Here is an 11,903-nt window from a genome sequence, read left to right as displayed (position 1 = left end):
TTTGTGGTTTCTGTGCAGGATTAAACGTGGTAATACTCTCTAGATCTAAACAAGTGTTTTTTATTTTTTGTATTTTACAGTCAAATAAAATTATAAGAACGTCTAGAACATATCAAGAGTGTTTAGGGTTTCTCCACACAGATTATGTTGGTCTGTTAATCTCAATAAACTGGTGGCATTAATAAATGTACTTTAAACAGTTGTGTTTGGTTTAGCTTTTGTAACTGTTGGCAGTGACAAACAATATCTCAGACAATTAAAACACTGTGAAAAGGTTCTAGGTTAAAAGTGTCACATTCTAATCAGCTAATGAATCCATAACACCTGCAGATGGTTCCTGAGCGCTCAGATGGTCTCTAAGCTGAACTACTAAAATAAATGGACTTTAGCACCATTACAGTTTCACCTGTAGACTCTATCCCGGGTCCCGGGTCAGCTCTCTGAAGGACATGCCTGAAACACTGCTCATCTTGGTGCCTCCACTCGGACTCTTGTGGATGTCTGAGCTCTTCAGCCTAAGCCTCATTTACACCAAGTGCGGAATGAATGTGGACCGGAATCTGTGCAGCATCTCGACGGACTGCCACGTACACGGACTGCAGATTGTGTGCAGAACATCTCATCTGATGTGAAAAGCATTTGAAAGATGTTGGTAGCCAAATGCAGCTGAGTAGCTGAGTGGGAATCATTAGCAGGTTATTTGGTCTGTTGTAAACAAACGAGGGTTTGTTAGTCATCCAAAGCGGAAAAAATGGCCACCTCAGCTATTCTTCAAAGTGCATGTTCTCACTCAGTCTATCCCGTTTTCCTCTTTCCTCAGTTGGGCGCACCATCACAACTCACCACCAAGTGCTCCTGGCAGGAGGGAGGCTGTTCTGGTGGTGAGCTCTGACAGCGCTACCAGCCAGCCAATGACACGACAGCAAGAAGTCGGCTGAGGCTCTGAGGAAGACTGAAATAAATGCAGTTGAAACTGTCGGCAGGTATAACATCTCTGAAACCACGTTTATCTTACTGAATGAAAAAAAGATGCGTTACAAAACCTAAACAAACTCATTTAATGAATTAATCACACTGTACCTTAACATCACATCCTATATTTACAGTGCAGGCTATGACTTGAAGGGATTCTTGTGAGGTTAGAGAAAACATTTTGCAGGTCACTCACTACACAAATGAGAACTATATACATTCACATTATGTTATCAGTCTGATTCTGGATTGAGCTCAGCAACTGCTTGCCCAGGTTTTCACCAAGGGACCGTCGCCGTCGTCTTCCTCCGCTTGTCCGGTTCCGGGTCGCGGGGGCAGCATCCCAACTAGGGAGCTCCAGACCGTCCTCTCCCCGGCCACCTCCACCAGCTCCTCCGGCAGGACCCCAAGGCGTTCCCGGACCAGATTGGAGATGTAACCTCTCCAACGTGTCCTGGGTCGACCCGGGGGCCTCCTGCCGGCAGGACATGCCCGAAACACCTCCCCAGGGAGGCGTCCAGGAGGCATCCTGACCAGATGCCCAAACCACCTCAACTGGCTCCTTTCGATGCGGAGGAGCAGCGGCTCTACTCCGAGTCCCTCCCGAATGTCCGAGCTCCTCACCCTATCTCTAAGGAGGAGATTTCATAATTCACCAAAAGACAGGCGACAGCAAAGAGTTGGTTAATGTCGCCTGTGATTGAAAAGGGGATCACGGTGCTGAATAGTTTGTGTTCTTTAACCCTGCGAATCACACGCTCAACATGGACTCTCAGTCTCACAATGGACCGTGTCTTTCTGATCTCTGGCCTTGACAGTTGAGCTCTCTGCGACAGAAACGTGGGTATGTGGACGTTGCATGGAACACAGTCTTCAACAAGGAAACCCTTGCCCACCATGATGGCCTTTGATGGGTTCAGGAGGGCCGCAATGCCTGACTGCTTTAAGATCTCTTTATCACTGGTGGCACCTTGATAAAGAGAAGACACAAATGTCGCTGCACCATGAGGGGCTATCCCAGTCAACCCTCTGAATGTACAGTGCGGTTTGTAGTTTGAAAACACCTCGCTCTGGAGGAGGAGGGAATTTGGGGTTTGGCATCGCAGTTCTGTGCAATCTAAAATGACCCGAGTGTCAGCGTAACCCTGGAACACATCTGGGAGGTGAGCTTTCACAGAGTCTTCATCTAACCAGATATTCACAGCTCCTAACAGAGTATAAAGGAAGCTGGCCCAGGTGTTAACAATGCGACTAACAGTCGACCGATATATTCTAAATCTGTGGGCCAAATCCGTTTGTGTGAGTCCCCGTGACAGGTAGATCACAAACAGGAAGAACTCATCAACTGGTTGAAGAACCTGGAAAAGATGAAAAACATTACCATCCATCCATTTTCAGCCTCTTATCCGGGGTCAGGTCGCGGGGCAGCAGCCTAAGCAGAGAGGCCCAGACGTTCCCTGGCCAGCCGAGAGAGTCTCTCCAGCGTGTCCTGGGTCTTACCTTCATTATGACTGTCAAAATGTAGTTGATTCATGGCTTAATTTGGAAATGATGACAAGCTTTGTAAGGACAACGACAATAAAACATTTACCGTTGCACTGGCAGAGTGAGGGAGCTGATCAGTCCTCGCTACACTTGATGCTCTTGTCATATCGAGGGTAGCTGGCTCAATTTGCTTCCAGAAGCCCATCAGGTGAGCGTGACTCGCAAATCTGTGGAACATACGAGTTCGATAGATTACTGATCATTACTCAGATCACATCTAATGACCCAAAAAAGCTTTGCATACAGTGGTGTGAGAAACTATCTGCCCCCTTCCTGATTTCTTATTCTTTTGCGTGTTTGTCCCACAAAATGTTTCTGATCATCAAACACATGTAACCTTTAGTCAAAGATGACACACGTAAACACAAAATGCACTTTTGAAATGATTGTTTTTATTATTTAGGGAGAGAACATAATCCAAACCTACATTGCCCTGTGTGAAAAAGTAAAATTGTTGTTTACCTCCTCCTTTAATTTTCACCCGTTGCTGTCGTCGTGCGTGACGGTCTGACTTTGAAGCAGAGACTTCGGAATGACCCATGTGGAACGTTGGAATCCAGTCAGGACTGGTTTCATCCACTTCATATGCAGGTTTACCTGCAATGATGCAAAGGAAGAGCAACGAGTGTATGAAATATAAATCTTCTGGTTATTTGTTCTAATTTTCTTTGACCTCACACCATTCTTATTTGTGTTGTCTGGAGTTTTTCTTTAGTGTTTCAGAAAAACATTTTTGTTTACAATTCTTACACCAAACTGTCGATTCGTACGCGGTGTCCAGAAACATGGGAGCTCTTGCAGAAAGAGTCCACATCTCGACCGGCTCTGTACAGCAGCCAGTGTGAATGCTCTGATTGGAGAAGATTTTCCATCTTTTCGGACGCTGCCAGATTCCGATCTGCATCCGTTCCAGACTTGTTGTAAACGAGGCGTTACACCAGGGCTCACCCTGCAGAGGAAACTCGTCTCAGCTGCTTGTGTTCATGATCTTGTTCTTTGGTTATCTTTGGTGGCGTACATTTTAGAACATTGCAGATCTCATGAATACTTTACTTACATCATTGCATTTGTTACGGACATATCCTAAAAGTACTGAACACCCAAGAAGAGGTTGCGTCAGACCTGTTGTAATTTGGTGAAATCTGCGTAGTTCCTCTTTAGAGCAGAGTTCCTGTTGGTTCTGGCGGTTTTTCATTTCTGTCTTGCTGCTGGAACGTTTCAGGTGGACAGATCTGGGTTCAGGGGATCGGACCCGATGCTGTAAGTCTGAGATTTTACCTTCTGTTCGTTTACAGACGGTCGCAACAACCTGATCTTTTCACTTCACAAATTTGTACTTAGATTTCTGAGTTTTAAATAAGTAGAAAAACATTCTTAACACGGTCGTTCCTGTCGACGGGCCGTTTTCTTGGGAGGAATCAGGTCTGATCTTAGAGCAGATGCAGCTATCTTCAGCCTGAGGAAACACCTGAAGATGTCAGCAGACCAGGTGAGTGGATCTGTTAAAGCGGTTCTCTCTGCTCCTCTGGGTGTGGTCGGTGTGGGGGATGGAGGTGTGTCCAGGAGCGAGCAGGGTGGGGTGTGTGGTTGGTGATGTCATTCTGGATTTGATCCTGAATTAATTGAATGAGATTAAACTTCAGTTTAAGTTAAGCCCAGAAATCTAAAACACAGAAGTCCCTTTACGAAAGACAACCTCTCACTCTCAGCTATGAGGACAACAGAGGACCTCCTGAACATCCTGGAAGATTTGCGAGATGAAGAACTTGATAAATTCAAGTGGTTCCTTCAGCAGCCCGAGAGCCTTGAAGGTTTCCCAAACTTTAAAAAGTGTCAGCTGCAGACGGCCAGCAGGCTGGACATCGTGGACCTGATGGTTCAGACCTACAGGCTTCGGAGCGCTGTGGAGGTCACCAGGATGGTTCTAGAGAAGATCAACAGGAACGACTTGCTACAGAGTTTGGAACGAGAAGGTCAGTGACGGGAGGAGAAGCGTGATGTTCCAGCAGGTTGATTGATGCCTTTTATTTGTCTGTCAGTGGATGGAGATGATGTTGAGAAACCGCTGAACAGCGCAGATCCTTCCTCCTGTCATCATCTGGCTCTTCTTCGTCAGACTGAAGGTACGTCCCCTGGATTCGTCTGGACCAGCTGGTCAGCAGAGATGACCTCTGCGTTTCTGTTTGTGTGTTAGAGGTTCCTTCATCCTGACTGGTCTGATTGTTCAGGTTTCCTCTGAACAGGCCCAGTTCAGACTGGTGCCATCACAGTTAGACGCTGGGAGGTTGTGCAGGTGCCACAAAGCAGACATGAACGTGGTAAAATGCTTCTAACCTGAACACATCCTTCTGTTGAAAGTCAAAACCAATGTTTTCCTGTTTGTGTCAGATGTGATGGTTCCGGTTCCGGAGCTGCAGCCCATCACCTTTTACCAGCAGAAGCTTCAGTCAAACTTCCAGGACAAGTTCATGTGTGCTCCAGAGGGCTGGGCAGACGATCAGCAGCCTCTGGTTGATTTCTACACAGACCTGTGCGTGACAGCAGGGCGCCATGTTCACATCCACACGCAGCACGAGATCCAACAGCTCGAGAGGACATCACAGCCAGCAGAACCGGAGAATCCAGTCCACCCCAGGGACATCTTTAGACATCAGTCTGGACGGTACAGACCCATAAAGACCGTGCTGACCTATGGAATCGCAGGAATTGGGAAAACCATCCTCGTGCACAAGTTTGTGTTGGACTGGGCCGAACACAGGTCCAATCAGGACGTCCATCTGCTGTTTCCGTTCACCTTCCGCCAGTTAAACCTTCTGACGGGAGAGAAGTTCACTCTGAGCGAGCTCGTTCACGAATGCATTCCAGAAACAGTGGACATCAGAGAAGAAGCTCTTAATCACATCTTCAGAACTCTGCAGTCATCAGGAAACAGCAACTACGACAAGAGCAGGTTCAAACTCCTGTTTGTGTTTGATGGACTGGATGAGAGCCGCCTCCTTCTGGACCTTCGTGATGAAGACGTTCGCTCTGCTGATGTAACAAAGTCAGCTACAGCTGATGTCCTGGTGAGGAAGCTCATCAATGGAAAACTGCTCCGCTCCGCTCGCATCTGGATAACCACTCGGCCTGCAGCAGCCAATCAGATCCCTCGAAGGTTCATCAGCAGGACGATGGAGGTCAGAGGCTTCACTGACCTTCAAAAGGAGGAGTACTTCAGGAAGAGATTTAGGGATGAAGAGCAGGCCAACAAAATCATCTCCTACATAAAGACCTCCCGAAACCTCCACATCATGTGCCACATCCCGGTCTTCTGCTGGGTCGCTGCAACGGTTCTGGAGGATGTGCTGAAAACCAGAGCAGCAGGAGAGCTGCCCAGGACCCTGACTGAGATGTACACCGAGTTCCTGGTGTTTCAGATTGATCGAACCAAGGAGAAATACGGCTCAGACAGGTGCTTTCACTACATCAGATCATTAGCTAAGCTGGCTTTTCAGCAGCTAGACAAGGGCAACCTGATCTTCTATGAGACAGATCTTAGACAGAGCGGCATGGACTTCCACGAAGCTTCAGTATGCTCAGGTGTCTTCACAGAGATCTTCAAGGTGGAGCGTAGAAAGAAAGACAAGATGTTCAGTTTTGTCCATCTAAGTGTTCAGGAGTTTTTAGCTGCTATTTATGTCAGAATGTCGCTCAACAGCAACAAAAACCTCATGACCTTCCCTCAGCTGTCCCTGAAAAACCTCCAACTGATTTTAAACAGAACGTCTTCAAAGAAGATCCACAGGATCTTCATCGACAAGGCTCTACAGAGTCCAAATGGACACCTGGACCTGTTCCTGCGATTCTTTCTAGGTCTGTCTCTACAGGCGAATCAGAAGAAACTAAAGGACTTCCTCACCTCCAGTAGCTCAGAGACCAATGAACACACAATCCGCTACATCAAGATGAAGATCAGTGAGAATCAGTCTGCAGAGAAGAGCATCAACCTGTTCCACTGCCTGAACGAACTGAATGATGGTTCTCTAGTGGAGGAGATCCAACAGTACCTGAGTTCTGGGAGTCTCTCCACGGATTCACTGTCTCCTGCTCAGTGGTCCGCTCTGGTCTTCATCCTACTGTCATCAGGAGATCTGGATGTGTTTGAGCTGAGGAAATATTCAGCGTCTGAGAAGGCTCTTGTGAGGCTGCTGCCGGTGGTCCGAGCCTCCAGCAGAGCACTGTAGGTGCATCAGCTCACTTCTGTGGTCTTTAGTCAGATATGTGCAGGTTTGAGGCCAAAATAAAATCTGTAGCTACCTTAAAGTGAGGCCTGAATAACACAACACCTGGAATTGCACCAGCAGCTTTGGTTCTAGTTGGCTGCAGCAGCAGCCTTTCTTTAGCCATCGCCTCCAGGAAGTGAACACCCAGGGATTACCATCACTTCACATTTAAAGAGCAAGTCTCCCCCAAATAAACTTTTTTTGCTGATAAACTAAATAAACGAGTGTCTAATCGTGCTGCAGACACGTGTCGTCAATAATTTGGCACTTCAGTGCATCTTAGTTCAAATTTAAATATTCTGCCTAAAACTGGCAGTGTTGTGCCGTTGTCAGGTAAAAACTCTGCACTGCATTTGAATTTAAATCTGCCACCGCTATTGGCTAAGAGGTATGCTATGATGTAAACTGGTACATTATGATGTCACAATGCTGTCGTGAGCCTGAGTGTGTGTGTATTTGTTAGCGGCTCCGCCCTCTCGGTCTGCCAGGCAACAGCATTTGTTGCATTTTTCAAACATGAAGTGGGAGTGGAGTTAGACTCTGGTAGGGGGTGACTTGCTCTTTAAGTCTTCCTGCTTCAGTCCAAGCGAGCAAAATCTTCTGTGATAAAATTGTGAATAAGAATGTAAATTGCCTGCCACTGTGATTGAAGTCCAAGTGTCTGGTTTAGGCCCCGCCCCCTCTCACTCTATTCAGCCCTGATATGACACGGACATTAAAACGGTCCTACCTCAGTCAGAGGAGACAGGAGAATCAAGAAGGAGGTGATTTTGAACTTTAAAAACAAAACAAATAATCAGTCCAGAACCAGAACCAAAGAAGCAGCTGGTGCATTCTCTTATGGGCCATTCCCATCTGTACCGGGTCGGCCCGGGCCGGGTAGCGTAGGTTGTTTACATATCTGGGTGGCCTGGTATTTTTCCGGGCCAACCAAGGCTCATTCTCAGCCCTCTTCTCGAGGGGGTCTGCTTCAGGCCGACCAGGGCCAACACACCCACTGCTGACAGCAAATTCACACCTTCCATTAGAGCAAGCCTCTGATTGGTGGGTAGAATCAGCCCACATGGGCTTAAGACAAGGATGTGTGGAATCAACCGGGCCAGGCTGGGGCCGACTGGGGCTACCCGGCCCGGCCCGACCCGGTACAGATGGGAATGGCCCATTAGCCAATCAGAGGGCCAATTTTTCCTGCCTTCTTGTGGGAAAGGAGAGGGGGAGGGGCCAGCAGATGCAGGTAATATTCTACTCTTTGATGTGTAGTTTACAAATATGTTGGTAAAAATGTGAGATTTAGAAGACTTTGTTCTCTAAGATTAGCAAAAATGTCATCTGTTAAAGGCCCCGTTCCCATAGAAACCGTGTAGAATTGATCTTTCTGTAAAACTGAGTTCTACACATCGACATATAAACATTGGACAATGGGTTACCATAGACTCCATTAACACGTTTTTGAGGCCAAATGGGAGGTGGCCACCACCGCCACCTTGACCGTGTCACAGGTTCCGTCAAGCCCAGACAATTCCACAAAAGGGAAGAGAGGTGGAGCTGAGGGTGGGGCTGTAAGGCTGGGATCAACTGACGACACCCGGTCGAACTAGCTACAAGCTAACCTGAAGCTAACCCAAAGCTAACGCGGAGGTGGGAGCTAAGCTAACGGAGTTAGCAACCTAGCTACAACCGGAGTTAACTGTGCACAACACCAGAGCTTCTGAGTCAGAGATACGCCGGGCTGACCGCTGGGTAAAACCGGGTGGAACACAGAGGTCTCCCGAGAGCTCCACAAGCCGGTAGTGGGAACCCAGCTCCACCAACATGTTATATTTCAACCCATCTTCTAAAGTGCAGCATTATGTTAAATGCACTGGGTTTTACCCTATTACATTTAGATTTCATGGTTAAACAGTACATGTTAAAATCTAAGCTCCGCTCGGCAGTGACCTAAAATACATAAATATAATTTTACTTACAAAAAAAATGAAGTGGAGACTCCTTGGACGCTCTATTAGTGCAATTAATGCCACAGCAAGCCATTTTGTCCAACAATTGCACAAAAATATCCAAACAAGAATACACACACACAGAGACTCAAAATCCCGGAGCAGTTTCCAGGCCAGACTGAGGCTCTACTGAGGCCTTTCCACGGAGCTAGCTCTGTGGTCACGTGGGTCTGATGCTCATTAATTATACAGAATTTTAGGCTTTTAATACACTTAAACAGAAGAGTGAGAAAAACATTCACCCCCCTCAGAGTTGTCATGAGTGTAAACTAGATCATTTAAACCTAAAACATGTTTTGGTACCAGGCTGTAAACATGTTTATTTCTGCTGTGAAATTGGTATTTTTAACATGGGAGTCAATGAGGATTTGCTCGCTTCTGACACCAGCCCCTAGTGGATGAGGGTGGAACTGCAATTTTTTGTACTTCCGGGTTGGGACCAATTTCTGAGCCGCATTGTGGGGGCTTGGTTCTACATGAAAATGCTCTCCAGCTACCAACGCCTGCATTGGCTGAAAGGGAAACTCTCAGAAAAAGCCAGTCTCTTCTACATCACAAGAAACATTTGTATTCATGGGCGGGCCCACATAGGCTTGGGACAGCCCACAGGAAGGAGAGAGCAGAGCGCATCTCGCCTGGTAGAAGCTAACCGTTAGCATTAGCAACTCCAGCAGAACTTCCTGGGTGTGTTTGTGCTGCTCTCATTAGATCAGTCCTTAGATGGCGCAGGATGAGATGAACGAAGCTGAGATGCTGGAGGCGGCGCTAAGATCAAGTGAGATGTTTGATGTGGTAGAAAATCCAAACTGTTGTTTTCTCTTTTCCTTCAGGCTCAATGATTGTAACCTGTCAGAGAGAAGCTGTGACGCTCTGGGACCAGTTCTCAGCTCTCCGACATCCTGCCTGAGAGACCTGGACCTGAGTAACAATGACCTTCGGGATTCAGGACTCAAAGTGTTGTCTGCCGGACTGGAGAATCCCATCTGCAGACTAGAAGTTCTCAGGTTCGATGTGTGACGCTCAAAGCAGGCTTAATTCATTTTCTTCGGATTCAGTTGAAGCAGTAAACATGGCAGCAACATGCTTGTCTGTAGGCTTCCAGGCTGCATGATCACAAAGGAAGGCTGCTCTTCTCTGGTTTCCGCTCTGACCATTAATCCCCACCATTTAAGAGAACTGGACTTGAGTTACAATCACCCAGGACAAGAAGGAATGCAGCTGCTTTCTGCTGGATTACAGGATCCTCGTTGGAGACTGAACCTTCTCAGGTAAACACGTTTGTCCTGTGGGTTTAAATAAAGCTGTGTGGTACAGAAGCCTGTGAGGATTAATTCAAACCATCTCTCTTACTCAGACTGGAGCACGGGGGCGAGCAGAGGATGGTACCTGGACTGAGGAAGTGTGAGTAACCCTGACCTCACAATCAACCTCTCGAAACACTTGTGCTTCTGCTGTTCCAACCTGGTTTATCAGGAAACCCAAATGTCACGTCGTCATGTAGTTTTTATCTTGGTTTATTGAAACACAACATCAGAACAGCCCATAATAATTAACACATGCAGCTATCCTCAGATCCCTATTTTTCCTACATGGAGAGGCTTCAGAGAGGGGGGACTAGAACATCTTTGTTCTGCAGTATCACTCACTGTCCACTAGTGGCCGCTACGGCAGAGGAGCTAATGTGAAAATGTGAAAACCAGGAAAAAACGATGGAGTTGTAAACAACATTAGAGGAAAATCGGAGTTTCCTTTAGCCAGACTCAGAAGGTCCTTGTTCTGATGTGACTGTTGTGAGCGAGCTCTACGCTGCGGTATGCTAGCATGTTCGCTAGACTGACGATAATGGTAAAGGAACGTGAAAGACCCTGACTTTTCTGAGGAAAGAGGCTTTGCTTTTCACCAAACCCTTGAGCCGTGAATTTAAGAGGGTCACTGGGCAGTGGCGTAGCCAGATCTTTTAAAATGGGGTGGCCCAAGTAGTGCACTTCTTTGTGCATGGGTGGCACCATTCTTTTTTACCCCAAGCTTTTTGTGGACAAGTCCATTTAAAGGGAATTCAGTGGGGTGGCCAATCAGATTCCAAAGGTGACATGTGCTACCCCAGACCACCCCCTGGATACGCCCCTGTCACTGGGTCAGAATCTGTTCTTTTATGTGTGTTTTTCTTTCCACCAGATTTCTGTCACCTCACTATAGACCTGAGCACTGTGAGCAGGAAGATGTGGCTGTGTGAGAATAACCGTAGGGTGGTGGGGGTGAGGGCCAAGCAGCCGTACCCTGATCACCCCAACCGGTTCCAGGCCTGTCAGCTGCTGTGTTCTGATGGTTTGACTGGGCGCTGTTTCTGGGAGGTCCGGTGGAGAGGAGGTGTCTACGTGGCCATCAGCTACAGAGGAATCAGGAGGAAGGGACCCAGCGCTGATTGCTGGTTTGGGTGGAATCGTCAGTCCTGGAGCATCTTCTGCTGCAACGATGAAGAGTACTACGCCTGGCACGATGGGAAGAGGACGGCCCTCTCCTCCTCCTCGTCCTCCTCCTCGTCCTCTAACAGAGTAGCAGTGTATTTGGACTTTCCAGCTGGGGTTCTGTCTTTCTACAGAGTGTCCTCTGGCTCTCTGCTCCACCTCCATACCTTCATCACCACCTTCACTGAGCCTGTTTATCCTGGTTTTGGGTTCTGGTTAGCAGGTTCCTCCTTCTCCTTCTGTGGAGGTGAAGATGTCTGTCACAGAGTGGTGATGTTGCGCTAATGTTCTATTTTATATTGCATGTTTTACTTGTTTTTATTCTGATGTGCACGTTTTTATTGATGGTGTGTTTTTAGTTGTTTTGGTGCAACATTGTGTGTTCATTCTGTAATCACCCCGATCATCTACACCTGTAGCAGAGTGTTTCCTGGACTGCCAGTTAATGGACAGACACAGGCAGGACAGGTTTTATTTAAAGGGAGGAGCGCGTGAACACAGAGAGAGAGGGCCAGGATGGCAGACAGGGCCAGCTAGAGGCAGAGACACACCCCGGACGGCGTCTTGAGGACGCAAGTGCCTGCCCCCCCCCCCCCCGCCGGAACAGAGGAGCACCCGTACGGTCCTGGATGATGGACGGCGGCCGAGTGCGGAGGAGCGTG

The 11,903-nt window shown here is 47.6% G+C and overlaps 2 protein-coding genes across 5 annotated transcripts; one reads left to right on the top strand and one right to left on the bottom strand.

Annotated features, from left to right (window-relative positions):
* Positions 1 to 1,527: 1,527 nt before the first annotated feature.
* Positions 1,528 to 3,095, bottom strand: LOC129164304 (uncharacterized). Its single transcript, XM_054743860.2, has 3 exons — positions 2,980 to 3,095; positions 2,564 to 2,684; positions 1,528 to 2,483 (listed from the first exon to the last, which is right to left on the bottom strand). Exon 3 carries the CDS (start codon positions 2,358 to 2,360, stop codon positions 1,593 to 1,595), a length of 768 nt encoding a protein of 255 aa, XP_054599835.2. The 5' UTR covers positions 2,361 to 2,483; positions 2,564 to 2,684; positions 2,980 to 3,095; the 3' UTR covers positions 1,528 to 1,592.
* A 598-nt stretch (positions 3,096 to 3,693) lies between these two features.
* On the top strand, positions 3,694 to 11,672 carry LOC107394040 (NLR family CARD domain-containing protein 3). 4 transcript variants are annotated; one of them, XM_015972778.3, is made up of 9 exons: positions 3,694 to 3,777; positions 3,940 to 4,006; positions 4,227 to 4,490; positions 4,557 to 4,640; positions 4,906 to 6,736; positions 9,607 to 9,780; positions 9,871 to 10,044; positions 10,131 to 10,177; positions 10,952 to 11,672. In XM_015972778.3, the coding sequence occupies exons 3-9, from the start codon at positions 4,229 to 4,231 to the stop codon at positions 11,524 to 11,526; spliced, it is 3,147 nt and encodes a 1,048-aa protein (XP_015828264.3). In that variant the 5' UTR covers positions 3,694 to 3,777; positions 3,940 to 4,006; positions 4,227 to 4,228; the 3' UTR covers positions 11,527 to 11,672. The 4 variants fall into 4 exon arrangements, with proteins under 4 accessions (XP_015828264.3, XP_070408205.1, XP_070408206.1 ...); XM_070552104.1 differs by lacking the exon at positions 3,694 to 3,777 and having other exon boundaries at positions 3,804 to 4,006; XM_070552105.1 differs by lacking the exons at positions 3,694 to 3,777; positions 3,940 to 4,006 and having other exon boundaries at positions 4,054 to 4,490.
* The last annotated feature ends 231 nt before the right edge of the window (positions 11,673 to 11,903 follow it).

The sequence above is a fragment of the Nothobranchius furzeri genome, chromosome 6 (genome assembly GCF_043380555.1).
Source record: "Nothobranchius furzeri strain GRZ-AD chromosome 6, NfurGRZ-RIMD1, whole genome shotgun sequence".
In the NCBI taxonomy this organism is placed as follows: Eukaryota; Metazoa; Chordata; class Actinopteri; order Cyprinodontiformes; family Nothobranchiidae; genus Nothobranchius; species Nothobranchius furzeri.
Note: the sequence above shows the minus strand (reverse complement) of the source record. Positions and strands in the feature narration are given on the sequence as shown.